The sequence below is a fragment of the Corythoichthys intestinalis genome, chromosome 14 (genome assembly GCF_030265065.1).
Source record: "Corythoichthys intestinalis isolate RoL2023-P3 chromosome 14, ASM3026506v1, whole genome shotgun sequence".
Taxonomy (NCBI): Eukaryota; Metazoa; Chordata; class Actinopteri; order Syngnathiformes; family Syngnathidae; genus Corythoichthys; species Corythoichthys intestinalis.
This window is the reverse complement of record NC_080408.1, coordinates 20,618,100-20,644,873: the sequence shown is the minus strand read 5'-3', so window position 1 is coordinate 20,644,873 and position 26,774 is coordinate 20,618,100. Positions and strand designations below refer to the sequence as shown.

General features: G+C 39.1%; 1 protein-coding gene across 7 annotated transcripts in view; it reads left to right on the top strand.

The window, feature by feature from the left end:
• LOC130929777 (glypican-5-like) overlaps positions 1-26,774 on the top strand; it is a 203,930-nt gene that overhangs the window by 63,078 nt on the left and 114,078 nt on the right. For all 7 annotated transcript variants that reach the window (XM_057857272.1, XM_057857274.1, XM_057857276.1 and 4 more), the window contains one exon: positions 5,540-5,701. In XM_057857272.1, the coding sequence (XP_057713255.1) occupies positions 5,540-5,701 (162 nt within the window). The remainder of the gene's footprint in view (positions 1-5,539; positions 5,702-26,774) is intronic.

Here is a 26,774-nt window from a genome sequence, read left to right as displayed (position 1 = left end):
GATGGGCCAAAATACCAGCAACAGTGTGTGAATAGCTTGTGAAGAGTTACAGAAAACGTTTGGCCTCCGCTATTGCCAACAAAGGGTACATAACAAAGTATTGAGATGAACTTTTGGTATTGACCAAATACTTATTTTCCACCATGATTTGCAAATAAATTCTTTAAAAATCAAGCAATGTGATTTTCTGTTTTTTTTTTTCAACATTCTGTCTCTCATGGTTGAGGTTTGACAATTACAGGCCTCTCTAATATTTTCAAATGGGAGAATTTGCTCAATTAGAGGTTGACTAAATACTTATTTGCCCCACTGTAGGCAACACAGAAGACATTTGCGGAGGTGTTTAAATGTTTGAAAATCACAGTGTTGTGCTGAAGCGTAAACAACATTCTGAGCCGACCAATCACAGTCCTTTGACGTTCACGTCACAATGCGTTGACTTGATGCATAGTCAGGATTTTTGAGAGGCGCACGTCAGGTTATTGCGTAGTGTACAAATCGGCGTCTGTGTTAACAGCGTATGTCCACAGTCACCGCAACCCAGAAGCATAAATCAGCCTAAAATCAGTCTTAAGCCATAGCTGACACCAACTAAAGGAAAACAAAAGAACAGCCTCCGCAAACCCAGAAACTCATCCACCCTTCCCTCTCTCACATCAGTCAGTTATGTGGTACATTAGGGAAAGCACGTAAAATACAACACTCTACTCATCAACTATGTTTCCAAACTCAACAATTGTAACGGTATGAATTTTTTAACTTTCCAAACGGTTCTAAGTAGACAATAGAGAATAAATTTTGAATGTATATTTGAAATCCCAATTAAAATTTGTCACAATATTACTAACATTATGTGTTGCTATCACATTTAATATTGTATTAAGATTTAATTTTAGAAATTAGGAACTGGAAACAAAGTCACGTTAATGCTGCATATTATACACACATACACACACACTTCACTTTTAGATGTTTAAGAGTTTTGTATTGAGTATTAAGGTAATTGTTTCATAACCGTGGGCCGAGGTTGATAGGTATGAAGTAGTAAATTATATACCAACTTACTTTGTTGTAACTTTTAGTTCGGTCAGACAGGAATTGGTGTACTTATACAGCGATTTCACCATTTTTCATCAGTATGCTGATAGTTAAAGAAAGGAATTTCACTGTTCACTTTTTTCTTCCTCTGTATTGTGGATTTCCAACTTGTATAAAGCTGTATTTACTGTATTTTTTGTACTACAACTCACACTTTCCGACTTGTTTGTGTTTTCCCAACACTGACAGCTGCGAGAAGGCCGCTCTCGATGGGCCGTCTACTTCTAGAGTAGGTGGAGTTGTTTAAAAGTGATACTGAAGATGACTTTAATGGATTTTGCAGTATTTTGGTGTGAGATCCAGAGTTTGGTAAACACGTCGTGATGTTTAAGTCATAGCTACCTGTATAACTGTTAATTTTATATTAACAGATGCCTATTTAGTGAGTTGTTCTCAATTTTATTATCACTACTATAATGTATATTGTTTGTTCTTGGTCACAGATCAAATAAAATTGCCCTAGAAATACAACTTGTACACCAGTGCATTTTATGTTTTAGAATTGAGACGTCCATATCTATAAAAAATTCAGGGATTTAAGCATTTACTCTCAAGAATTTTCCACGGAAAAAGCTCTTTGTTTACATTTGGCGGCCGCTAATTTCCTTAGTGACGAGCCTGATAGTTCGCAATATTTACGTAAAATTGTTTTTTTTTTTTTTTTTTTTTTTTTGCTTTCTACCAAGAATCGAGACTGTTTTATGTCCATATCTATAAAGAATTCAGGGATTTAAGCATTTATTCACAATAATTTTCAACAGACTTTGTCTGTGTTTCCACTCGGTCAGCTTTGATGGAGATAGGCCCCCTATGAATCGGCCCCACGCTCCGTGTCCCGTCAATACATCATGAAGTCTATGACATATCAATAATAAAATAAATACATTGTCACAACTTCATGGATTCTTTTTTTTCCCCCCAAGGGTCCTGGAAAATAACGCTCATGATAAATGAGGGACTATGTACGGTCATAAACTGGTACAGTCTATCCCATAGTGCATACAACACCTTTATAATGTTTTTTAAAATTGATTTTTCACTTTGTGTTGCGCATTAATGCCTTTGATATTATCTACAGGTCTTGAGGAGATCTGGAAAATAAAACACAATGTTGCATGAAGGCAATATAGGGTTTTGCTAAAATAATATAAGCAAGAGTACAGTGACGACATTAGCTGAAATATTATCAGCAAGAGTACAGTGACGACATTAAGAATGGGATGAACTAATGAGTTGGAAGGGGCAGGAGATCCGGTTATGGCTTCAGCGTCTGGCTCTGAGATGGGAACAAATGGAGGCTCGCCGAGTAATGAAGAGACACCCGGGCCTCGTGAGGATATGCCAGGCAAATGGGAGAGAGGGGGCAGAAAGGGAAAGAGGGATTGAGAATGCAACCCTATTGTGTTTCATGGAGGGATTTGGTCGCTGAGGCACTGGTCTTGCGGTCTGTCCTAAGGCCATATTTTAGGCTCTGGTTACAACACCTGCCTTCCAGCCCTTCCCCCTTCTGAGTGAGTTATCATATCAGCCTACTACATGACGAGGCTCTCAAAGCACATAAGAGTTTGGGCAGGGAAACAAGTGGGAAAAGACTGTTTGAATACGCCAAGCTAATTGTGACCAGTTTAAATGATGTCATGGCTGTGTTTATAATGGTGTCAAGCAGGTGACGCTGGCAGGACAGGGTGGCCTCTTTTTGAGCTGATGTAATAGTCTGATTGAGCTGTTTATTGGATCATCGTTGGGTCATTGCCTTCATGTGGTTCTTGGGAATTATTCTAAAACGAGCGACGTCTGGCTCGTTTAGCAGACGATCACTCTTCGTGCCCCTTCGAAAGACATATAACTCTTGCCTGTTTATTTTTGTCAAATGTATTGCAATTGCACTTAACAACAACAGTACATTAATATAAGCTGATGATATTTATATTTTCAGCAGAGAAAGTATTCATAGCAGGAAACGTAGATGAATACTTGGTCCACTTTCTCACCCTCCCATGGTGCCTCTTCTGTCTCCCAGCAGAATTATGGGCTGTTTATCTGTGTGCATACTCAGGGCACTATACAAACACGCACATACTCAGGCTCCACACTGGACACTCATATGAGATATACATAAATCTGTAGTCCCCGGAAGCAACAGGACTATATTGGATTTTGACTCCTGTTTGTAGAGTTTTATTATTAGCAGTGGCAAGTCTCTACTCTTTTTTAAAATCATTTTATTATAGCATCAACCCAAACATCATCTTTGCCTACTATATCTTATAAAATGTTTACAAACAAAGCAAATAACCATTTTTTTTCTCAACTTATACCAGTCTTTGAACTGTATGTGTTCGATTGTTTATGACATGTTTTGACCCCATGTCCCAAAGATCCTTAGGAATCTTGCCATTGTGACTGTAGATGTATTAGAATGGTTCAACTTTGCTGTATTTGTGTTAAACCAATTGCATTTTGGTTTAATACAACCCCTAGCAAAAAGTATGGAAGCACCAGTCTCGGACGAGCACTCACTCAGACATTTTATCATGTAGAACAAACAGATAAAAAGCTTGAAAAAAATAATGAATTAGTTCAAAAGTGCAGCTCTTTAGCATTCAGAAACCCTGCAAGAAATGAATAAAACACATTGTGGTGGTGAGTAAATGTTAATTTTACTGAGCAAGTGCAGGGACATATATATAAGGAATCACTCCATTATGAGGAAAAAAATATGTAATCATGAGAAACAATGAAATAACAATCAAAACACATCTCTAGTATTTAGTAGCACCACCTCTGACTTTTATGACCGCTTGCAGTCTCAGAGGCATGGTCTTGATGAGTATTCTTCATCAATTTGGTGCCAACTCTCTTTGATTGCAGTTGCCAGATCATCAATGCAGGTCAGAGCCTTGCTGTGGACCTTTTTTTTTTTTTTTCAATTTCCACCACAGGTTATCAATTGGGTTGAGATCTTGGCTATTTGCGGGCCATGACATTGACTGGATGAGTCTTTCTCCAAGGAATGCTTTAACAGTTTTAGCTCTGTGGCATGATGCATTGTCATCTTGGAAAATGACAAACATATTTTCAATTGAAGGGATAAGAAAGCTGTCTAAAATTTCAATGTAAACGTTTGCATTTATTGAAGATTTAACCACAGTCATCTCCCCAGTGCCTTTGTCTGACATGCAGCCTCATATCATCAAGGACTGAGGGAATTTTGATGTCTTCTTCAGGCAGTCATCTTTGTAAATCTCACTGGAACAGCACCAAACAAAAGTTCCAGCATCATCACCTTGTCTAATGCAGATTCTTGACTCTTGACAGCACTGGAACAGCACCAAACAAAACTTCCACTATCATCACCTTGTCATCAGCTTGTCAAGATGATGTCATCACCTTGTCAAGAGTCAAGAATCTGCATTGGACAAGGTGATGATGCTGGAACTTTTGTTTGGTGCTGTTCCAGTGAGGTTTACAAAGATGACTGCCTGAAGAAGACATCAAAATTCCCTCAGTCATGTCAGGCAAACACACTGGGGAGATGGCTGTGGTTAAATCTTCAATAAATGCACAAGCTTACATTGAAATTTTAGACAGCTTTCTTATCCCTTCAATTGAAAATATGTTTATCATTTGCCAAGATGGCAATGCATCATGGCACAGAGCTAAAACTGAATGCTAAGGCATTCCTAGGATATAGACTCATCCAGTCAATGTCATGGCCTGCAAATAGCCCAGATCTCAACCCTATTGATAACCTGTGGTGGAAATAGAAAAAAATGGTCCACAGCATGACTCCGACCTGCAAGGACAAAGAGAGGTGGCACCAAATTGATGAAGAATGCTCATTAAGTCCATGCCTCAGAGTCCGTAAGCTGTCATAAAAGCCAGAGGTGGTGCTACTAAATACTAGAGATGTTTTGATTGTTATTTCATTGTTTCTCACGATTACATATTTTTTTCCTCATAATGGAGTGATTCGATATACAGTATATTTCCCTGTACTTGTTCTATAAAATTAACATTTACTGACCACCACAATGTTTTTTTTTAATTAATTTCTTTTAGTGTTTCTGAAGGCTAAAGAGTTGCACTTTTGAACTAATTCATTATTTTTTCAAGCTTTATCTGAGTTTGTTCTACATGATAAAATGTCTGAGTTAGCGCTCGTCCGAGACTGGTGATTCCATACTTTTTGCTAGGGGTTGTACACGTTCATGTCAGTGCAGTTCCTGCAAAGTTTAGTGAAACTACAATTTAAAGCTGCAAATTATATGAAAGAAATACAAGAGGATACTTGCATCTAAGATCTGGAATGTCCTACAGGAATAATGTAGTACAAACCTACATCCAATTTAAAGCTCACTATTTTCTTGTGCCACCGGCCTGAAAAATTGTATAAACCGATTTACCAACACATATGTCCATGTCTGCCTGTCTTTCCCAGATGTGGATCTCTTGGTGTGCAAGCATCAGGGTCCCTCTTGCTGCACCCGCAAAATGGAAGAAAGCTATCAGTTCGCAGTGAAGCGAGAAACCCTCCACAACATTTACGTGTACAGTTATGAGCTGAAGCATTTGATTGCTAGCCACTCGGATACCTTCCAGGGTAAGTACAAAGACTATAAATTAGGCCAAAGGGGTGGGGGTATTGGATCTAAGTATACTTTTAGGAAAGTACAACATGTTTAATGAGCTAGAACTGATTAGCACTGATTAATTGTCAGGTATATTTTGCTGTTATTTTATGGCACTTCATTAATTTATTCTTCAATGCTGGGTTTCTCATCCCAGGGCTTTCAGTCTTGACCAATTATCCTGTTTTGTCTGTTGCTGTATTTTTGTTTCAAAAGTGTCAGAGAAAAAAATGCATTCAATTTGAGATATGAAATGACAACGTAGACCATCTGTTTATCATGTGCTTGCTTGTCTCTGAGAATATGATATGTGTGGAAAGAACATAGCAGTGAGCCTTACTAGCTTCCCACTTGGCTGTTCTTATTGCTTCTAGTGTTCAAAGATTCACAGCAGTGGCACGAAGAAAGTCTATGTTCAAATGCAGTAAAAGCACAAGTGAAATTGAAAATAGGAAATTGTAATTTTTAAAAACTTTTACATGCAACAGTTAAGGCTGCGTTCAGATTGTAGACATATCTGATTCCAATCGGATTGCTCCTCAAATACGATTTTTGGGGCTGACTGTTCACACTACTTTTCATTTTTTCAAATCGGATCTGGGCCTGTTTCAAAATGGGCTACATTATTGACCCATCTGACAGGTTACTGTGGCAACGAAGGCGTCATCCAGCATAGTGTGAAATCACAGACAGTCAAATCCTATCTGAGCTGTTCAAACTAAGAAGATTCTTGTCCATATCGGATATGAAACTACCTCCAGTATGTGGTTTCAATCTGTCTGGCAAAAATTCCTGTGCTTTGTGACTGTTCAGACTACAAAAGAGCCAGTTTCAATCTGAATAGGCTAAAAATCTGATTTTGGCTCCCAGTCTGAACAAGGACTTAATGCTTGGGAACACAAACTGAGTCTAGCTCGCTTAATGAAGAGAAAAAACATGCACCATGCTCCAATTACCATATAACATCATTGTGAGGTTTAATTTTAGTCATCTGTTTTTGCTTCCAAATGGTTCTATCTAAATATTTCTATACGTGACTATGTCCAATGGCGCAAAAAAAGAGTAACAATTAATGTACTTTGCTAAAAACACTGACATATGTCATCAATTTATCAACGTTATCTTATTTATCTACTTGGATGTAAATATCATAGTGAACTAAAAAAAAAAAAAAAAAAAAAAAAAATTGGGGGGGAACACTTATGTATCATACATGTGAAGTGGAGCAAATCTTTTTTTTTTTTTTTTTTTTTTTTTTTTTTTTTTACACATTTAGAATTTGGCATGTAGAAACTAGAAACCACAAAATCTAATGATACTTAAACTTTTCACTCTGCAATTTCAAGGTCCTTACAAACAATATTTATTTGCAGATACAATGCCTCCATGGCCGAGCTGACCACAGCACTACCGTGTAGCTTGTCCGCTTTCTCTTGCAATTACAGTGCTGCCCAAATTTGAACATTTATTTTACCAGAAGCAGCACAAACCCACATTGTTGAAAGATACATGGGATGTTTTTGTGTTCTGTTATAGTATAATAGGAAGCGTGCAATTACTCTTAGAAGACAATAAGCTGCTTAGACATAAGCCAAGTTTTACCCTGTCATGAATGAGCCGACACCACTGATCTTAGTCCCAAATATGGAAAGAATAGAATGGAATTTGTCGAAAGTACCATTGCTGTCATGGAAATGAATACTTTTCATTTTTATAGAATTACAGTGCAGTCAAACATGTTTTCTTGGAGGTCACATTGCTGGACTGGGGCCTCTCCTCAGTTTCACTGCACTAAAACAAGCAGAAATGTTTGAATGTGTTTCTGGTATTTGCCCTTTTCGTCATCATTAAGCTTCTTCACATCTTACCTCATGTCTGAGCCCGTCTGGCTGAATGAAGATCGAGTGCTCCACACAGCCCAGAAAGGCTAAGGATGGAAAAATAACAATGTCATATCAACAGATACAGTATAATAGTGCTGAAAAAGATGACATCACAAGCCATGGATTAGCAAAGCCTTGTAAGGACAGTCTATGCTGTCTGTGAGTGCTTTGAGTGGAATGTAGCAAGTGGTTCATATATGAAGTAGCTACAATATAGTTTTGGCTGACGCCATGAAGACTCAGAAAAGTGGAAATTTTTCAACATAATTACCTCTCGTGTGATATAACATAAAAACTATGCATTCCCTATAAGGTTTAATGCAAAGTCTAATCTCACAATCTAAAAATCCACATGTTGACCATCTGCCTCTTACGTTGTCAAGTTAAATGAGAATTACAGTGGGGCAAATAAGTATTTAGTCAACCACTAATTGTGCAAGTTCTCCCACTTGAAAATATTAGAGAGGTCTGCAATTGTCAACATGGGTAAACCTCAACCATGAGAGACAGAATGTGGAAAAAAACCCAGAAAATCACATTGTTTGATTTTTAAAGAATTTATTAGCAAATCATGGTGGAAAATAAGTATTTGTTCAATACCAAAAGTTCATCTCAATACTTTATGTACCCTTTGTTGGCAATAACGGAGGCCAAACGTTTTCTGTAACTCTTCACAAGCTTTTCACACACTTGCTGGTATTTTGTCCCATTCCTCAATGCAGATCTCCTCTAGAGCAGTGATGTTTTGGGGTTGTCGTTGGGCAACACGGACTTTCAACTCCCTCCGCAGATTTTCTATGGATTTGAGATCTGGAGACTGGCTAGGCCAATCCAAGACCTTGAAATGCTCCTTACGAAGCCACTCCTTTGTTGCCCTGGCTATGTGTTTGGGTTCATTGTCATGCACCCAGCCACGTCTCATCTTCAATGCCCTTGCTGATGGAAGGAGATTTTCACTCAAAATCTCTCGATAAATGGCCCCATTCATTCTTTCCATTACACAGATCAGTCGTCCTGGTCCCTTTGCAGAAAAACAGCCCCAAAGCATGATGTTTCCACCCCCATGCTTCACAGTGGGTACGGTGTTCTTTGGATGCAATTCAGTATTCTTTCTCCTCCAAACACAAGAACCTGTGTTTCTTCCAAAAAGTTCTATTTTGGTTTCATCTGACCATAACACATTGTCCCAGTCCTCTTCTGGATCATCCAAATGCTCTCTAGCGAACCGAAGACGGGCCTGGGCGTGTACTTTCTTCAGCAGGGGGACACGTCTGGCAGTGCAGGATTTGAGTCCCTGGCGGCGCATTGTGTTACTGATAGTAGCCTTTGTTACTGTGGTCCCAGCTCTCTGTAGGTCACAGGTGTCAAACCGATTCCAGAAAGGGCCAAGTGGGTGCAGGTTTGCTTTCTAACCAATTAAGAGGACACCTTTTCACCAATCAGATCTTTTACATGTGTAATCAGTTAAACTTTGTCAGGTGCTGCTTGTTTCAGTAGGAAGTTCATTGGTTAAACTCTCTGCACGGTATCGGTTGGAACAAAATCCAGCACCCACTTGGCCCATTCTGGGATCGGTTTGACACCTGTGCTGTAGGTCATTCACTAGGTCCCCCTGTGTGGTTCTGGGAATTTTGCTCACCGTTGTTGTTATCATTTTGAATCCACGGGGTGAGATCTTGCATGGAGCCCCAGATCGAGGGAGATTATCAGTGGTCTTGTATGTCTTCCATTTTCTAATAATTGCTCCCACAGTTGATTTCTTTACACCAAACGTTTTACCTATTGCAGATTCAGTGTTCCCAGCCTGGTGCAGGTCTACAATTTTGTCTCTGGTGTCCTTCGACAGTTTTGTCTTGGCCATAGTGGAGTTTGGAGTGTGACTGACAGAGATTGTGGACAGGTGTCTTTTATACCGATAATGAGTTAAAACAGGTGCCATTAATACAGGTAACGAGTGGAGCCTCGTTAGACCTCGTTAGAAGAAGTCAGCCAGAAATCTTGCTCGTTTGTAGGTGACCAAATACTTATTTTCCACTCTAATTTGGAAATAAATTCTTTAAAAATCAGACAATGTGATTTTCTGTTTTGTTTTTCCACATTCTGTGTCTCATGGTTGAGAGACAATTACAGGCCTCTCTAATCTTTTCAAGTAGGAGAACTTGCACAATTGGTGGTTGACTAAATACTTATTTGCCCCACTGTATTTTTTCAATACTTAATACAGAGAATTATTCCACTGACTTAAACCCAATAAGCTAAAGCAACACTAAACAACGTAGGGTGCAGTATTGTTCACTTTGTCACAATTTATTTGACATGTGTACTAAGACATTTGTTTGGACAGGATATTTTATGTTTTCTGTTCAATATTTTTTTTTTTTATAAATACTGCAGCCTTTATGTAATGAGATTTCTATTGTTACAAGTCTCACTGACCGGTGATTTGGAGGGAAGGAAGTGCCCATTAGATGAAAAATGGTGCGCATGTCTGCATGTGTGTGTTTTCATTGGCCTACCCTTGTTTGGACAGTCCAAAAAGCCCTACTGTGCTTTGTCATGAGTGGGAGTTGTTATGTCATGACCCTACAAACACACACCACTTTTATAAATGCAATGGGACTTTGTATCTCAACGGTTTATTCAGACAGTGTATTAATATGTTGAAGTGAAGTTTCATGTTGCTCAAACACAAACACAACCAAGAGTATTGATATGAGTGTTCACCAAAAATGCCTGTCGGGTGGTTCCGTCTCTTTGTTACAACTCCCACCTTTAAAATCCCCTATAACAATAACCACATGCTTTCTTATCCTTTTCAACTTTCCTAAAAGACAACATCCAGATACGCCCAGGCTAGCTCTTCTGGCCTCTTTTCTCGCCTTCATGTAAACAAACACACCTTCCTAATCCACTTTGCAGGAGAAGATGACTTGACTTCCATGTTCTGATGATGGAAGGAAGGTGTCAACTGCAGAGCAAAGTTTGAGCTGGGTAGGCTTAAAGTTGACATCATTGGCTTTGCCTTGTCAACCTGTAGACAATTGCTTGGCATAATCTTACATTCCGGACACATTTTGTGGGACCTCCATGTGGGTTGAAATGTCTTTTTTGACTTGTTTTAAAGCAACTACAGGTAGTCCCCGGGTTACAACGGACCCGACTTACGCGATTTCGACTTACAGTGCCTGCGTCTTATCGTTTTTATTTTTTTGTTTTGCCTTTTTAAATGTTGACTTTTGTTTCATGATGCATGCTTCTATTTTGGCGCAGGGAGCATAGAACAGGAAGCGAACGCATGTATAGACGTGCCCGCCCCACACACGCACACACGGGGCAGCCAAGTGACAGTGGTGACAGCCTGCACGCACATTTGTTGCTTGTAAAGCATCCAGTGGCGACGGTTGTATGTAACCCCTTTTGCACTGTTTTTTTGTGCGTTTTCAATTGTGGTCGAATAATTGCGAGTTTATGTGATTGTTTTTGATGATGTGTGGACGCTAACTGAGCCATGCTAATCGTTTGTTATTGCTGTATCAGCAGCTACTTGTAAACTCAAATTTGAATTGCTGTTATTGAAGATGAGACTGATTTAATTTAGTTTGATTTTAGTTTCAATCTGCAAATGTTGATGTCATGAGCAGCTGAATAAAGTCAGCAAACCACACTGACGTCTGACATTGTCATTTCAGAGCTTAGCTCACTGTCTAGCTAGTACTTAGCTCCAACGTCTTGGCGAGGATAGTACAATGACGTATAATACATGTTTTTAGATATATTTGTTTTTTTTTTAATTTAGAGAGTGTAGAGAGGTATTTAAAGGGTTAATCCCAATTAATGCAGAAATCCGGGCTACATCGCCAGTGCAGGAACGGAACTCGTTCCTAAACCGGGGACTACATGTATACATACTGTATTTATGTAATATTAAAATTACTTTTGGTTGGCCAGTCTAGAGTTTTCCATTGAGTTAGCACACACGTTGTGTTGCTAGGCCTCACTGATTGCTGCACTGTAAAGATCAAAGTTAATTTAAAAGCATCATGCTGATCTAATCCTTAGTTTAGGGAGTCCTCGAGTTACAAACGAGTTCCAGTCCTGCACTTCCGAATGCACCCAAATTTCCGCGGAAGTCGGATTTCACCGTTAAAGTCGAAATTTTGTCAAACTACTTTGTATAAAAAAATAAATACATTAAATTAAAATACAAAGATGCAGTGCTTACCATTATTGCTGCAAAGTCGATGGAGAGCTAGGGTTTTTATTTTGGCCGACTATAGCTAAAACTGCATATTGGTTTTCGACTGAAAGTTTACCACCGAATAATGTGAAAGACCTTAGTCCTCTTGTGACGACGCATCAAAACACGGCTAGAAGCAACATGCTTGCTAACGCCATCTCGCTAACATTACTGGCTCACAGCCAACATACTAATGTGGACTCTCTACAATATCCAAACCGATTTTTTGGTCACTAGTTTATTTGCAACCGAAAGCACGGAACACAACTACTCTGACACCAACAAAAGAAAACAACACTGTGTCCCTTCCAAGTCGTTCACCCCTCCTGCGTTTAGCCACCGGACAGAAAACACAACACTCAACACATCAATATTGCAACTGGAAGATTACATGCAACCCGATTCGCTACATTACTGTCTTAATTAATACGTTACGTGAACCAGAAGTTTCGTGGGCTTTGACTGTTAGCGACGTAAGGTCTGTTTGAACACAAACTGCGTTTGGCGATGAGCAAGGCATTTTCGTGTGACTGTTTAACTTTGGTCTTAACGTTATTCTAATTCACTTAATACTATGCACTAGCTAAGCAGAAAGTATGTTGCTGGGAACTAAATAGCGGACGAGGCATGAGCGTTGCAAAGTCAAAACGTCGTAGGTCGAGGACATCGTAACTTAAAGGCTCCCTGCATTGCTATTCTCTGATGATAATGTCTTGAGCATTGCAGTCACAGAACTTGCATTGTGAAAAGTCAAAATTCTCAGAATGTCAAAATGTCCAATATTCAGGGGTCTGCTGTTCTGAAACCGTAAGTAGAGAACAGTGGTACCTCTACATACGAAGGTAATTCGTTCCAGGACCTTGTTTGTAAGTCGAAATGGTCGTATGTCGAGCAGGATTTTCCCATAGGAATACATTATAATTCCATTAATTCGTTCCACAGCCCAAAAACCTACACTAAATCCTTAATAAATACTGCTGGTACTATTGCGAATGGCAACTAAACATAGCAAAACAAATAAGTTATGAATAAAAATCGGAATAATATAATAATAATAATAATAATAATAATAATAATGATTCCTGTAAATAATGTAACGAATCGGATTCTAATGTGGCGGACACTTTTTGTTGTACCTGAACGCACCGCGGGGCTGACGTCACAGTGAGATAGGTCAGTGCGGTAGAGATAATACTTTCGTTTTCTTGAGAGCACAGACCCCTGCGGAGGGAAATAGAAGAAATCGGACATCCGGGCATTAATGACGTCACCAGCCACAACAAAGCGTCGCCATATTGAAAATGGGGCAAAAGACGAGTCACAAGCAGTTGCTCTGTCGTGCATTGTAATACAAATGTGTTGAACTTTCGTCTTATTTGCGCTCTTTTTCTGTCGGAATGACTAAAAGTTGCTTGTTGCGGGTTGTCCCACAAGGAAGAGTTCGGAGGCGCATTTGAAGTTCTTTATTCTTCCTCGTGAGAAGAAAAGGACAGGCAAATGGCTGAAAGCAATTAATCGAGGAACAGTAAAAGAAGACAGTTACGTGGACTATTCTCGCCTGTGGGAACCTAAATCCAAGCATATTTATGTTTGCAGCCGACATTTTATTACTGGTAAGTAAACTTTAATTTTTGCCCCAGTTAGCTGCTAGGATTCAATAGACTAGGCAGTGGTTATTATTACCGTAACCGGCATCTCGCGAAGCGTTATTTTTCTTTTGCCGTGAACTGCTGATTAGTCAATCGGTATATTATTGGCCTGGTGGGAACTGGTCATTTTGCCGTGACGTGTTCACGGCTAAATAACGCTTGGAAGCAAATTACTGGTTACGGCAGAAATAATCACTTCGTATATACTACCAATTTTCTCAGTTCCACACAGAACATATTCCACGTAATTGATAAAGGTCAACTTACTGGGTGACTTTATGAGGTAGTTGTAGATGTTTCCGAACTCTACTGCAGGCCATTCCTTTGTTTATCCAGCTATCAGCTGCGACTTTGTATGGGCAGCTTTGTAAGCCAATAAACGCTAATTTTAAATTGTATCACCTCCTCGCGTCTGTCGGCAGTGACTCGTGATAATAGTAAGCCATGTTTAAGACGTTTTTATGAAAAATGACGCAAAACACACCTGAAATATATCAATTTCAGACGTTTGTCTACGGAATGTTTAGCTGTGCGCACCCCATTCGCAAAATGGCGACACGTTGCTAAGCGAGGTGACGTCATCGTGACATCACGCGGACTTCTTCCATGGGCGTTTTGTGTTGAATAAGTTCTTAAATAAATGATAAAAATGTGACAAAGCTGGCGATTTCCTTGCCGATGTTACCACAATAATAACTGTCACCTTAACTTATAAAAACCAGCGAACGGCGGTCGGAAGAGGACCGTGAAGCTGTATTGTTTAGCCAGCTCACGGATGCGCACCCCACGCTTATATTTTTCTATCATTTGCATCTTCATTTCAAAGGTAAGCATCACTTTTTTCCTTGTTTTACCAACTGTACCAACTTTTTGGAAACCTTTGTTGATTTCTCACACAACAAAATCCACCTTGCGTTCGTTTGCGGTGCTGTCATGTGGTCGTATTTCGAGCATGTCATTGGATGTTGAAACAAATGGCGAGTCAAATTTTACGTCAGATGTCGAAGCGATCGTATGTCGAAGCGATCGTATGTCGAGGTACCACTGTAATTGTAGTTTATTATGTACATGCAATCACTGCACACTTCAACGGTAAATGTCTTAAAGCCAATATAATTTGATTTTAACCAAAATTTTAGGGTAGGATGGGCTCTCGGTGTTGTACACAATTAAACATTGAAAAGTCAAAATTCAGGACCTCATTTCACCCCTTGCAAAGGGATGAACTCCGTGTATATTTTCTTCTGACTTTCTCTGAATGGATGGTGGTAAGTGAAGAAGGTGGTGACATCCAGTATATGATGGTGGTCAAATGTCTTGCGCTCTGCTATATGTGAGCATGCATACATAGTATTTCCCACCATCGCTAGACAGACTGGCTGCTTACCGGCTCAAGTTGTCCTCACAAGAGTTGACACATGCTTTTTTAAAGAAATGGATTCTCCTGGCCTGGATAGCTCTCTATTATCAATTAAAGTTTGTCACATCTAAAACTATAGGTGCCCTTTAGTGGAGTTCACAAAAGGAAACGTGACAAAGTGTGAAAGAGAGAGCAAAAGAAGTGTGTGCCTTGGAGACACTATGGCTACGACAGTGGATTTTCTCACTGAGGCGACATACAGTAATTAGCTGATCCTTGTCTCATCAGCCAGGAACTCTCCAGGCTGTGTGTCCTGGTAGACGTTTCTGGCAAGAGTGCTAAAGACCAAGAGTTAGTCAAGCAGCAACTCGTGCTAAGAGAAGAGACCTCAAAATGAGAGGCCCAAACTAAAGGATACGCAAGTCTCTGTTGTTAGCTCTTGGATTGTTTGAAACCGAACTCCAAGACCATTATTGCATACGTACAGTAGTTGCATACACTCTCCGAAAGTAGTTTATGATCACCTCTACCAGTTTCTCCAATGAGACGTCGCAACAAAATCACGTTACTCCATTATACATATGATAAGCAGAGGTGGGTAGTAACACGTTACATTTACTCCGTTAAATTTACTTGAGTAACTTTTGGAGGGAAATAGACTTCTAGGAGTAGTTTTACTAAGCCATACTTTTTACTTTTACTTGAGTAGATTTGTGAAGAAGAAGCTCTACTCTTACTTCGCTTCTTTGGGCTACATAGTCGTTACGTTTTTCGTCTTTATTCTACATATTAGATTTTACTTTTTTTTTTTTTTTACCAGAGACGCCAAAAGTGGCTCAACTAGTTTCACAAATGAGACGTCGCAAAAATAATCAAATAACTCCATTATACCAATCAGACTCAAGCTTGCCATTCTAATGTCACGCCAGCCTCTTCAATCAAGTGGCGTCTTTAAAGCACCGTAAAAAATTAAGTATTTGACACAGAGCACCGCCGTCAACATGACTCGAAAGCGTGGATTTTGGTCTCCCTCCCAGTTTTTATTTGGCACCGAGTGGCCACGGAAAAACGAGATATGATCCTTTCGTAATAGGAAATATGTTTTCTCCCCTAGAAGGCACTCATGGTCTTTGGATGAATAATGCTTGTTTTCTGTAGATTTTTTCCCCTCGCCGGAATCAATGTTTTTTGGTTGTTTTCTTTGGCTTAATGCGGTTATTTAATTTGTTATAGTAGAGTACATATACCAAAATATAAAAAATATACCATATACCAAATATGTACAAACTATACCATCGTTTAAAAAAAAAAAAAAAATCAAACATCTTAAAGGGTATTACAACACCTGGGAAATGCTAATATTCCATCATTTATCCATAAACGCATGCCTTTTGGATTCCTATCATGCCACTTCGTCTAATTACACACATCGCAACACCAAGAAAATAATAGAAATTTGGATCGATTGTGAAGCTAAAAGGACCCGCCCCCGAGATCCCGGAAATCTAGCATATTGTGTGCGTGACGTCACTACAAGGAAACAACCGGCTCAGTGCTTAGTACTGAATGGCGGCGATGATGGTGGACAATTTTGTTTCTAGATGCAGCGACGAAACCGACGTAACGAACATTCTTCTAATGGTGACGAGGAGAGTTATGAACCTTTCTTTGGTGTTTTGGGTTATCAATTTGAGCCCAAACAAAAGCAAATGCAGCCTAATGAAAGGATCATTGAGGGGAGCAATCACACTGATGCAACACCGGCAACATATCGTGTGGGAAACACCGAATGGTTTGTTTTTCATTTCTTTTTGTGAAGCTGATACACCATGACCGCAAAATAAAGTAACGTATAGAATAATTATCATTTATTGTGCTATCATAGGTTTTCGCTCTGCCAACAGACGCAAATATGAATGGGATTAGAGGATTTGTTCTATATATTTTACGAGCGATAATTTATACATGTGTCCAGTCCTATATCCAATGCTTGATATGTTTTTTATTATAAAAGAGTACTCACTCTGACCATTTCGAGCTTGGTTGCTCCGCTCCTTTGGTTAGCCTGGGGTGGTCTCATCAGAGCCAGTCATCGTCCTCTTTCTTGATATCTTGGGACATTTACGTGTGTATGGTGGGCACCGCGTCTGCTTTCATCACCAATTTCTTAGCAAAACCTGATTTCATTTGTCCATAGTTCGAATAGCTTTCAGGTGTAAAATGCGCACCTCATAAAACCGTGCCGGAGGCTGGGTCTGCAAAATTAGCCATCTTAGCACGGACGAACTTTACTCATTGTCTGCGTAGTCCAGCTGTTTTTCTCGCGTTCGGGAACTCATGGGTACTACATTGCGACAAATGGCTATTTGTACACCACATAGCATGACAGGTTTGAACCATTTTAGCGATTTTTTGATAAAACACGAACGCAACTCTCTCGTCGATAAACAACGATGGCAGCTGCCTCGACCTTTTATTTCCTTGTTGTGACGTCTCCGCCCCATTCGGCTGTTTCCGGAATACTTTCGGTAATGTTCGTAATTTTTGATCTATTTTCGATAATTGCTCATGAATGTGATTTATTTTTTTGTTAACTTTATTAATATTTGTTATCTTGCCACATAACTGTTCTATTGATATCTTACAGCCCCTTAAGTATTATAATACCCTTTAAGCAGTTACTCACAATGTTACTCATTACTTGAGTATTTTTTTCACCATAATTTTTCACTTGTATTTGAGTACATTTTTTAGATGACCACTTTTACCTGAGTAATATTACTTTGAAGTAACGCTACTCTTACATGAAACTTTTTGGCTACTCTACCAATCGCTGCCTATGAAAAACAAAAACAAAAAAGCAATATTAGTGAATCACTGGACTTCTGCTTTCAATATATCCACTGTTGTCAAATGCAAGACACTTCTGATTTGTCTGGAAGTCCTCTTTTTTTGGTCCCTCTTGTCCCGCCATCAATTCCCACCCTCTTAGTCTCTCTCTCTCAGTCAATGTCTGCATGTATTTTTCTACACAGATGTTTTGACCGGCAGATGTATTGCTCTAGAGGCTGATGCTTGGACACAGGAGGACATGGCGCTGCACCATGAGCTCATGCTCAAATTAGGGAGGATATCCGGAATCCATCCCTACACGTCTCATTTAATCACTCAGGGTGGGGAGAAAAAGTGTTTATGGACCTAATAGTGGAGTCAATACATTGCGTATCACAGGGTGAATGTGCTAGTGTCCCAATCATGTTTGTGTTGTAACTACGCCTCTGTGGTCCCCTGAGTAGACAGGATGAGTTTGCAGGGTTCCGGTCTGCTGAGGGAAAAGTGGGGGAAGGATCAAGCAGAGGAGGTGGAGTGGGGCACAGCTTAAAAGACTCGTGGAGTCATAAAGTCACACGCCAACTGTTGCTAATTACCTCTGCATTTCATATGCCTCACTCACCTAATATAGACTTGCAACACTCCCCCCCAAAAGATGAGAGGGTAGAGGAACAAACCACTTTTACGCATGACAAACTTGGCGCATGGGGGCCGTAACAGGCAAATGGACCTTTACTTGTGGCTTTCATACAAGAGTCCAAACATATTAAACTCTCAAATAATGCTGTGCGATATGGGTTGAAGTTTTAAGTATAGGTATTTTCATATACAGTGTATCAGAAAAGTGAGTACACCCCTCGCATTTCTGCAGGTATTTAAGTATATCTTTTCATGGGACAACACTGACAAAATAAAACTTTGACACAATGAGAAGTAGTCTGTGTGCAGCTTATATTATAGAGTTAATTTATTTTCCCCTCAAAATAACTCAAAAAAATAGCCATTAATATCTAAACCCCTGGCAACAAAAGTAAGTACACCCCAAGAGATAGATAGACACTAAGGTCAAATGCTGATACTGATCGCATTTACTAGTGCGAAAGAATGGAATGTAAACAGATTCAGAACACTGACTTCGCCTTTCCAACATTATTCAAAACAATTCTTATTAAAAAAATGTCTAGCATTATTATTATAGTATACTACTATATATAATAGTATTATAATAATATTAATTGCAATCATATTTTTTAAAAAGGGTGTCATTTTAAAGTTATTCTTAGTGTAAAATCTGAAATCTGTATTATAGTATTTACATATTATAGTATTAATTCTGAAGTATGTGGGATTAACTCCAGAAATCGATATTTATCTGACAAACGTGACGTGCTTTTATTTTGAAATGTTCACCGGAAGTATGTTTGCTAAACCGCTAACAACGTTACACTTCGCAAAACGCATTTTTCGTCATTGCTTGTGGTGTCACTAATACATTTTTTGGGGTCTTTTTTTCCGTTTGCAAATGCTTTTAAACAGCGATTTTTCATGTATGAAGTGTCATCTTTTAACCCCAAGTTTGCGTTTTGGAAAAGACTGCAAATGCATTATAGCAGGCTAAAGTAAGTTGTCTTTTTTCCCCATTAGTCTCAGTGTAGCAATGCTAACGATTACAGAGTTTAATATAGATGCGTTTCCTTGTTTTGTAGGAGTGAACTGTAATTCTACGGCGTGTTGTTGACCAATAAACATCTGGACACAACAACTGGAGTCTCATATGTCATCTACACGCACAAATGTACTGTATGCACGCACGCAGTGATGAAACGCAGCCATGAAAATTACCGCCCTCCTTTTTATTTACCTTGCGATAAATGGACTCATTGCGTATCGCGACAGGCTTAGCAACTTCAATAAAACATGTCGTTAATTAGTTAGATGGACTTACGACCCCCCCCCCCCCAAAAAAAAAATTTTTTTTTTAAATCTCCTCGGATCTACACAATTCACATAGGTCACCCTTTTTGACTTCAAGACAGCGAATTTTGCCAAAAGGTGAGTAATTTTCATGCCTGCATTTTGGAGGGAAAATGACAAGCAGTACTCACTTTGGACATGTAGGGCTGTGCATTTTTTCATAGGGGTCTACTCACTTTTGTTGCCAGGGGTTTAGAAATTATTGGCTATATTTTGAGTTATTTTGGGGGGAAAATAATTTTAAACTCTATTTATATAGGCTGCACACAGACTACTTTTTATTGTGTTAAAGTGTCATTTTGTCAGTGTTGTCCCATGAAAAGATTTACTTAAATATCTGCAGAAATGCGAGGGGTGTACTTGCTTTTGTGATACACTGTACAAATAATGATACAGTACTTTACATATCATTATGTTAGTGTTCTTATAATTTATAAACCAATGGAGGGAAATGTTTATATACAGTATATTTTTTTCATATACTAGTACAGTACTGTATATATATTTTTTGAACATGTATAAAATGAAATTTGAACGCAAAATACGGTATTTATTTTACGGTAAATTGTGATTTCCTCTGTACTTTTCTCAAAACAAAATTTAATCACCAGTTTTTATAGATAAATCAATTCCTTTCAAATCATTCAACAATATAAAATTGTTTGCCGAGGACATAAGTTACTAAAACATCCGTATTACTAATAATTTAAACAACAACAACCGTGTGTGAGAAATAAGTGTCAGGTGTAGGGATGTCCCTGATCCAATCACGTGATCGGAAATTTTAAGTAAATTTTAAGAAAATCAGAATTTGATGTAAAATATCGCCTTTTTAAAATGTATTTGGTTTTATTTTTAACTCATTGGCTGCCATTGACGGCGATACACGTCCAATCCATTTTGTCTGGGAGGGTTGGCAGTGGTCAGTAAAACATTATCACTCATTGCTAGTAGCCTTGCTAGTTCAAATAAATTTGACATCTATTGCTGTCAATGGCAGTGAAAGACTTGAGCGCTTCAAGCAACAAAATAATCCGGAGGTATAATGATTAGTTAAGTACTGATCAGGTCACATGATCATAAATCAGGACTGATATTTTTGGATTTCATCAAAAGAAACAAAGTATATTTTCTACGGCGTAACATTTTTATCAGATCTGAATCTAAATTCAGCTGTAACAACACATAATCACTTTTGCCACACACATAGCCACAACAAAATGTTCCCACAGCAAACAGATGCAAAAATGTCAGGGCCATGACAAAGCCATAATCTTGTACGCCCTGAAATTAATCGAGCTGCTTGACTGGACGCTGAGTTACTAAACCCAGATTGTTTATTGCACAGTTTTGTGGCCACCTGATGTATGTACCATGTCTGAATGTGCATCTTTAGTTGTATGGGGGACGGGAAACTGATAAGCATATGCTTCTTCCCGTCCGCCTTTGTCTTCTTCTTCGGTTCCTTCGGGCAAATCATAGCACATTTTGTAATTGTCAATGATTGTCAATGATACCGATGATGATGACAATAAATTATTCAAAAATTAATAAATTGCCGAGGTATCGGATCGGTAATCGTCAGATCTTCTAAAGCAAGGGACCCGGGTGCAAAAATATGTGATCGGAACAACTCTAGTCAGGTGTAGAATTTGACACCCCTTTCCCCTTATTCATGTTATTCTGTAGTGCTAATTTTACTTCTGAAATTTAAACATTTCTAGGTTGACGTTGTCTCCCTTCCTGTGTTTTTTTTTTTTTTTTTTTTGCTGATGTTGTTTGTAGAGAACAGTTATGTAAAAAAAAGGACCTGCATGTACAGGCTAAAGTGGCTATACATAGAGTGGTGAGTTCAGTGCAGCATGTAAGTACTGCTGTTTCCAAAGATATTTGAAATGCACAGCTCTCCTTTTTGTCCATCTGCACGTCACACTGTGTATTGACTGCTCTGTCTGCACTGGTTTCTTTAACAAGAGTGGGAGCCACGGCAACCACTCGCTTCCTTGGCCTGCGCGCTGCAAGGGACCCACATGTTGGCTGCCAAGCATGCACGCAACACAATGAAGCCATAAATGCATAAATCTTCCGCAATTTTCCTCTTCGCATCATTTTTATAGTCCCTTTCATCGTAATTCAGCTCCTCTGTGAGCATCATTCAACTTTCAGATGACTCGATTAATGAGAGGGCTGCGTAGAGGAGACTCTCTGACGACATTCCTGAAGTCTGTTCAATCTGGAAGGAAAAGTGCCACTTTTATTTTCAGCCAACAATATCTTCCCTCTACGGGAAAGCTCTTCTTACGCAGCCTCGCAAATTCTCACATTGTTCTTTATTTCACCCCAGCACACACTTGATATAAACAAAGCTAGGACAATCTTACAATTATCACATCAGGACCACAAGCCTGAGATCCAAAGTGTTTATTGGTGTAAGATTGGGGTCCAAGAGACTTGGACATTTGTCTTAGTTTGTCTGGTTATTGGGATTTCTCCTCCATTGCTGCTGATTGGTTCAGATTCCCCCTACCCCTTCTCTTCCCTGGGCAAAGGTGGGTAGAGTAGCCAAAAATTTGACTCAAGAGCAGCGTTACTTCAAAGTGGAAAAAAAGTGGTCATTCCAAAAATTTACTCAAGTACAAGTAAAAAAGGATTCGGTGAAAAGAATACTCAGGTAATAAATAACTGCTTACAATATCCAATTTTTTAAACAATGGTATAATTTTTTTTTCACAGTACGTCATCTTTATTAACTGTTATTATTATACTGCACTGTAAGTTCTTACATGAGTATATTAGGCCAAAATATCATCCATTTGAGACTCGAAAAACCCACAGAAATGAAACATCACCCGTATAAAGAGCATGAGTGCCCTCTAAAGGAGAAAATATATTTCCGATCATGAAAATAAATAATTGTATCACTGCTGTTCCCTGGTATCGCTTATTAAACACGGGCGAGAGGTTGAAATTCGTGCTTTCGAGTACTGTTGATTAGAGGTGTGCAAAATTTCCGATTCTTAGATTATTCGCGATTCGGCCGTGGAAGATTCGAGAACGATTCACAGACATCCAAATTCCGATTATTGAAATATGCCAAGTAAAGCGGAAGTACAACACACTCAGCGCGCCGCGCGGTCTTCGGGACGGAACGGAGCGGGAGTAGCTAAACATCATGCTTCTCATTACCCGGCCCCTCGGGTAATGCCAACGCTCAACTCACGGCTCTAGCTCAACTCATGCCACGAGATAAAAAAACACAACAACATACCTGACTGCTGCCGAAAAGCTGCTACATGTACAGCTACATAATGTTACGGTAGATATCATTTATATAGGACTAGATGCAATATAGACTCGGTAGCGGTAGCAGCACATCTGCAAAAAGCTAGATGTGAGCGTTAGAAACGGCCGCCATCTTAAAGCAGTAAACTTCCCTACAAGGCTGTTGTAGCGAACCTTCCAAGCAAACCTAATTAACTTTTTATCTAAAATACTCCTAAATCGGTAAAATATTGACTTGAATCTATCTTTAAAATAGTTTTAAAACTGTCACATGTCAAAAGTAGACAAAAGGGAAATTATGGAATAACGGGAGCAACTTTAACAACTTTAACGGTTGATTCACAACATTAGATTAATTGAAAGTAGTTTAAAGCTGCTGATACAGAATGGGGACTGGAGTTTTTTTTATTTAATGTTATTTTTGTATATTTGTTTACTGCTATATGTAAACTTGATACTGAAATAGTAGTTTGGTTTAGCCTGAGAGTATTTTTGAACAATTTTGGAACTAATGTATAAAACTTTAAAAAAAAAAAAAAAAAAAAAAAAAAAGGATGGGGGTGCATCAATAATCATTTTATAATCGAATCGGAGCCTCTGAATCGTAATCGTAATCGAATCGTTAGGTGCCCAAAGATTCCCAGCTCTACTGTTGATACAGAAATGCAGCTTGCGCTGGGAAAAGGTTTATTTCTCACGGTGCTTTAGAGACGCCATGTGATTGAACAAGGCAGTGTGTTCAAAGAACGTCCGCCTATCTTGAGTGCGTTCAAGTGAAGGCCAAATTATACCGGACGCGTCTTCGGTACGAATCCGCTAATCTCTGTGTTGACCGCGTGCTCCGCAGTACGTCAAAAATAGGACAAAACATACCGGCTGCGCACAACTGCGGTCTGGCAGCTCCATGCTGTCGTGAGCTCAGCGTGATTGCGCGTGATAATGTGGCATTGAAAACAATGACAAACACACGGAGTCTGTACTCAACAGAGAAGCAGAGAGAGGTGGACTTGATTTGACTGAATTTTTTCCCGAATTGTTTTGCTTTTACCTTGTGTTTGAGACACTATTTAATTACTGTTTTAAATGACATAAGTTACAAAAAAAACTTATAGTCCACATTTATAGCTTCTGCTATGGCGTTCCATGCAGCTTCCTTTTTAATGTTGTCGTTATAAAAAGGATCTGCTGCATCATAAATCACTTTGTGAATTTCTACCTCCATGATGAAGCGTTCTTCGTCCATGTTACCTGGTTTTTAAACCGTGAATAAGCACTTGGCATGTTGACTCCAGGCCTGGCTCCGCTCATTCTGGCGGATGCGTCTCCGGCAAAAATAGAAAATAGCCCAAACCGTCCGCCGGGCTCCGGCACATCAGAGATGGTCCGCAGTCAATTCGTAGCGCTGACGCGGCCAGTATCATTTGAACAATAGGATAGAATGGAAACTGATTGGCTCCGGTGGTATATCTTGGCGCATAGGAGGTGCATCGAATAGCCAAAAATTATACCCAAGTAAGAGTAGCGTTACTTCAAAATAGGATTACTCAACTAAAAGTAAAAGTAGTCATCCAAAAAATGTACTCAAGTACAAGTAAAAAAGTATTTGGTGAAAAGAATACTCAAGTAATGACTAACATTGTAACTGGTTACGATGTTTGATTTTTATATATATATATTTTTTTTAAACAACAGTATTTTTTTAATCTATTTGAACTGTTATTATACTTTGAACAAGAAGAAGACTTTAACCTAGTACATAACCTTATTAATCCAAAGAAACCCAGAAAAAAAATCACTGAATTCCGGCAAAAAGAAAAAAAAAATACAGAAATGAGGCATCATTCATTCAAAAAGCATGAGTGCCCTCCAGCGCAGGGGTGGGCAATTAATTCCACAAAGGGCCGCAGTGGGTGCGGGTTTTTGTTCATACCCATCATGAGGACAGCCTTTCACCAATCTGGTTTCTTACAAGTGCAATCAGTTGATTGCAGTCAGGTGCTCCTTGTTTCCACTGAAACCTCATTGGTTATACTCTGTGTGCTGAATCAGTTGGAACAAAGACCAGGACCCACTGCGGCCCTCGAGGACCGGTTTGCCCACCCCTGCTCCAGCGGATAAAACATATTTCCTATTACTAAACTAAAAGGATCATATCTCCGTTTTTTTTAGGTCAATCGGTGCCAAATCAAAACTGGGAGAGAGGTTAAAATGCACACTTTCGAGTCATGTTGACAGCAGCGCTTAATGTCAAATACTTATTCTTTTTTACGGTGCTTTAAGATGCCACGTGATTGAACAGGCCAGTGTGATCATGAAATGGCAAGCTTGAATCAGATTGGTATAATAGAGTCATGTGATTATTACTGCGACGTCTCATTGGTGAAACTGGTAGCACCACGGTTGCCTTTGCTGGCCAATTTTTTTTTTTTTTTTTTTTTAAATCTATAATGTAGAATAAAGAGGAAAAATTACCACTAACCACTAATGTAGCCCAAAGTAGCAGAGTAAGGGTAGCGCTTCTTCACAAATTTACTCAATGAAAAGTAGAAAGTATGGCTTAGTAAAGCTACTCTGAAGTATTTTTTTTCTCAAAAAGTTACTCAAGTAAATGTAACAGAGTAAATGTAACATGTTACTACCCACCTCTGTGTCTCATTGGAGCATGTGATTTTTGTTGCGACATTTCATTGGTTAAATTGGTTGAGCCACCGTGGGCATGTCTGGCAAAAATAACATCTGTATTATAATGTAATGAGCCAAGTGTAGTCCAAAGTAACAGAGTAATAGTAGCGTTTCTTCTTCACAATTCTACTCAAGTAAAAGTAAAAAGTATGGCGTGGTCAGACCACTCTTGGAAATTTTTTTTTAACTTTTTTTTTTACTCGAGTAGGTGTAACAAAGTAAATGTAACGCGTTATTGCCCACCTTTGCTGACAGAGAAGGAGGAGGCTCATTTGCTAAGCTCTAAGATATGCAGTAGTTTTGCGTGTGTGACTCTATAATCGTTCCCTTCTGGTTGGAAAGCTCCAACAGCAACTTTACTTGAGTGTGAATGAAGCCAAAAATTTGTGAGAACTGATGTTGGGCTTTAAAAACATTGAACAAATTGAGGTCCCAGTCAGAGAATCCAATAAATTCTGGCAAGTGGAAGAGAATGAGGAGCTTGTATCTATGTAGCAACTTTTGCTGTCTTTTCAATCCAAATTTGGCTAATGGCCATCCATCTCTCTCCTCCTGGCTCACTTGGTCACTCACCCACTCATTCAACAACCATTCAAGTCCACTCACTTTGCATTTTACAGGCCATAGGGGACACTCTTCTACTCCCACCCTGTCTTATTCCTCGCCTCTGTGGCTCCTTGCACGCCATTAAGGATTCCCCACAGTGGCCTTTATTCGCTCATCTTCTAGTAATTCCTCCGCCGTGTTCCAAGGAAGAGGAAGTACAATTCTTAAGAGAAATATAGATGGGAGAAAAACAACATTTGTCTCGTTTGTGCTTGAAATAATTTGTGTAAAGGATTATGATTGCACAACAGGATTCTGCCTCAATAAGGTTAACTTTTGGATGACATTTTTCTTTACAAGACAAGGATTCCTACATATTTGTATTCAATAAAATGTATTTCATTTATTCCTTTTTAAAATTCATTTTATTGGTTGAATGATGTCCACTTTTATGACTTATTTTTTTCGTTCAAGTTGAAAAATAAAAACAGGAGCCCTTAGAAAATGTTAACAGTCCTTTGACACCTACGCATTTGGGCGTTTGGTTTGTGTTAATCTTTTGCCAGTAGGAATATTTCTGCATTGGCTGTGTGTCTGAAG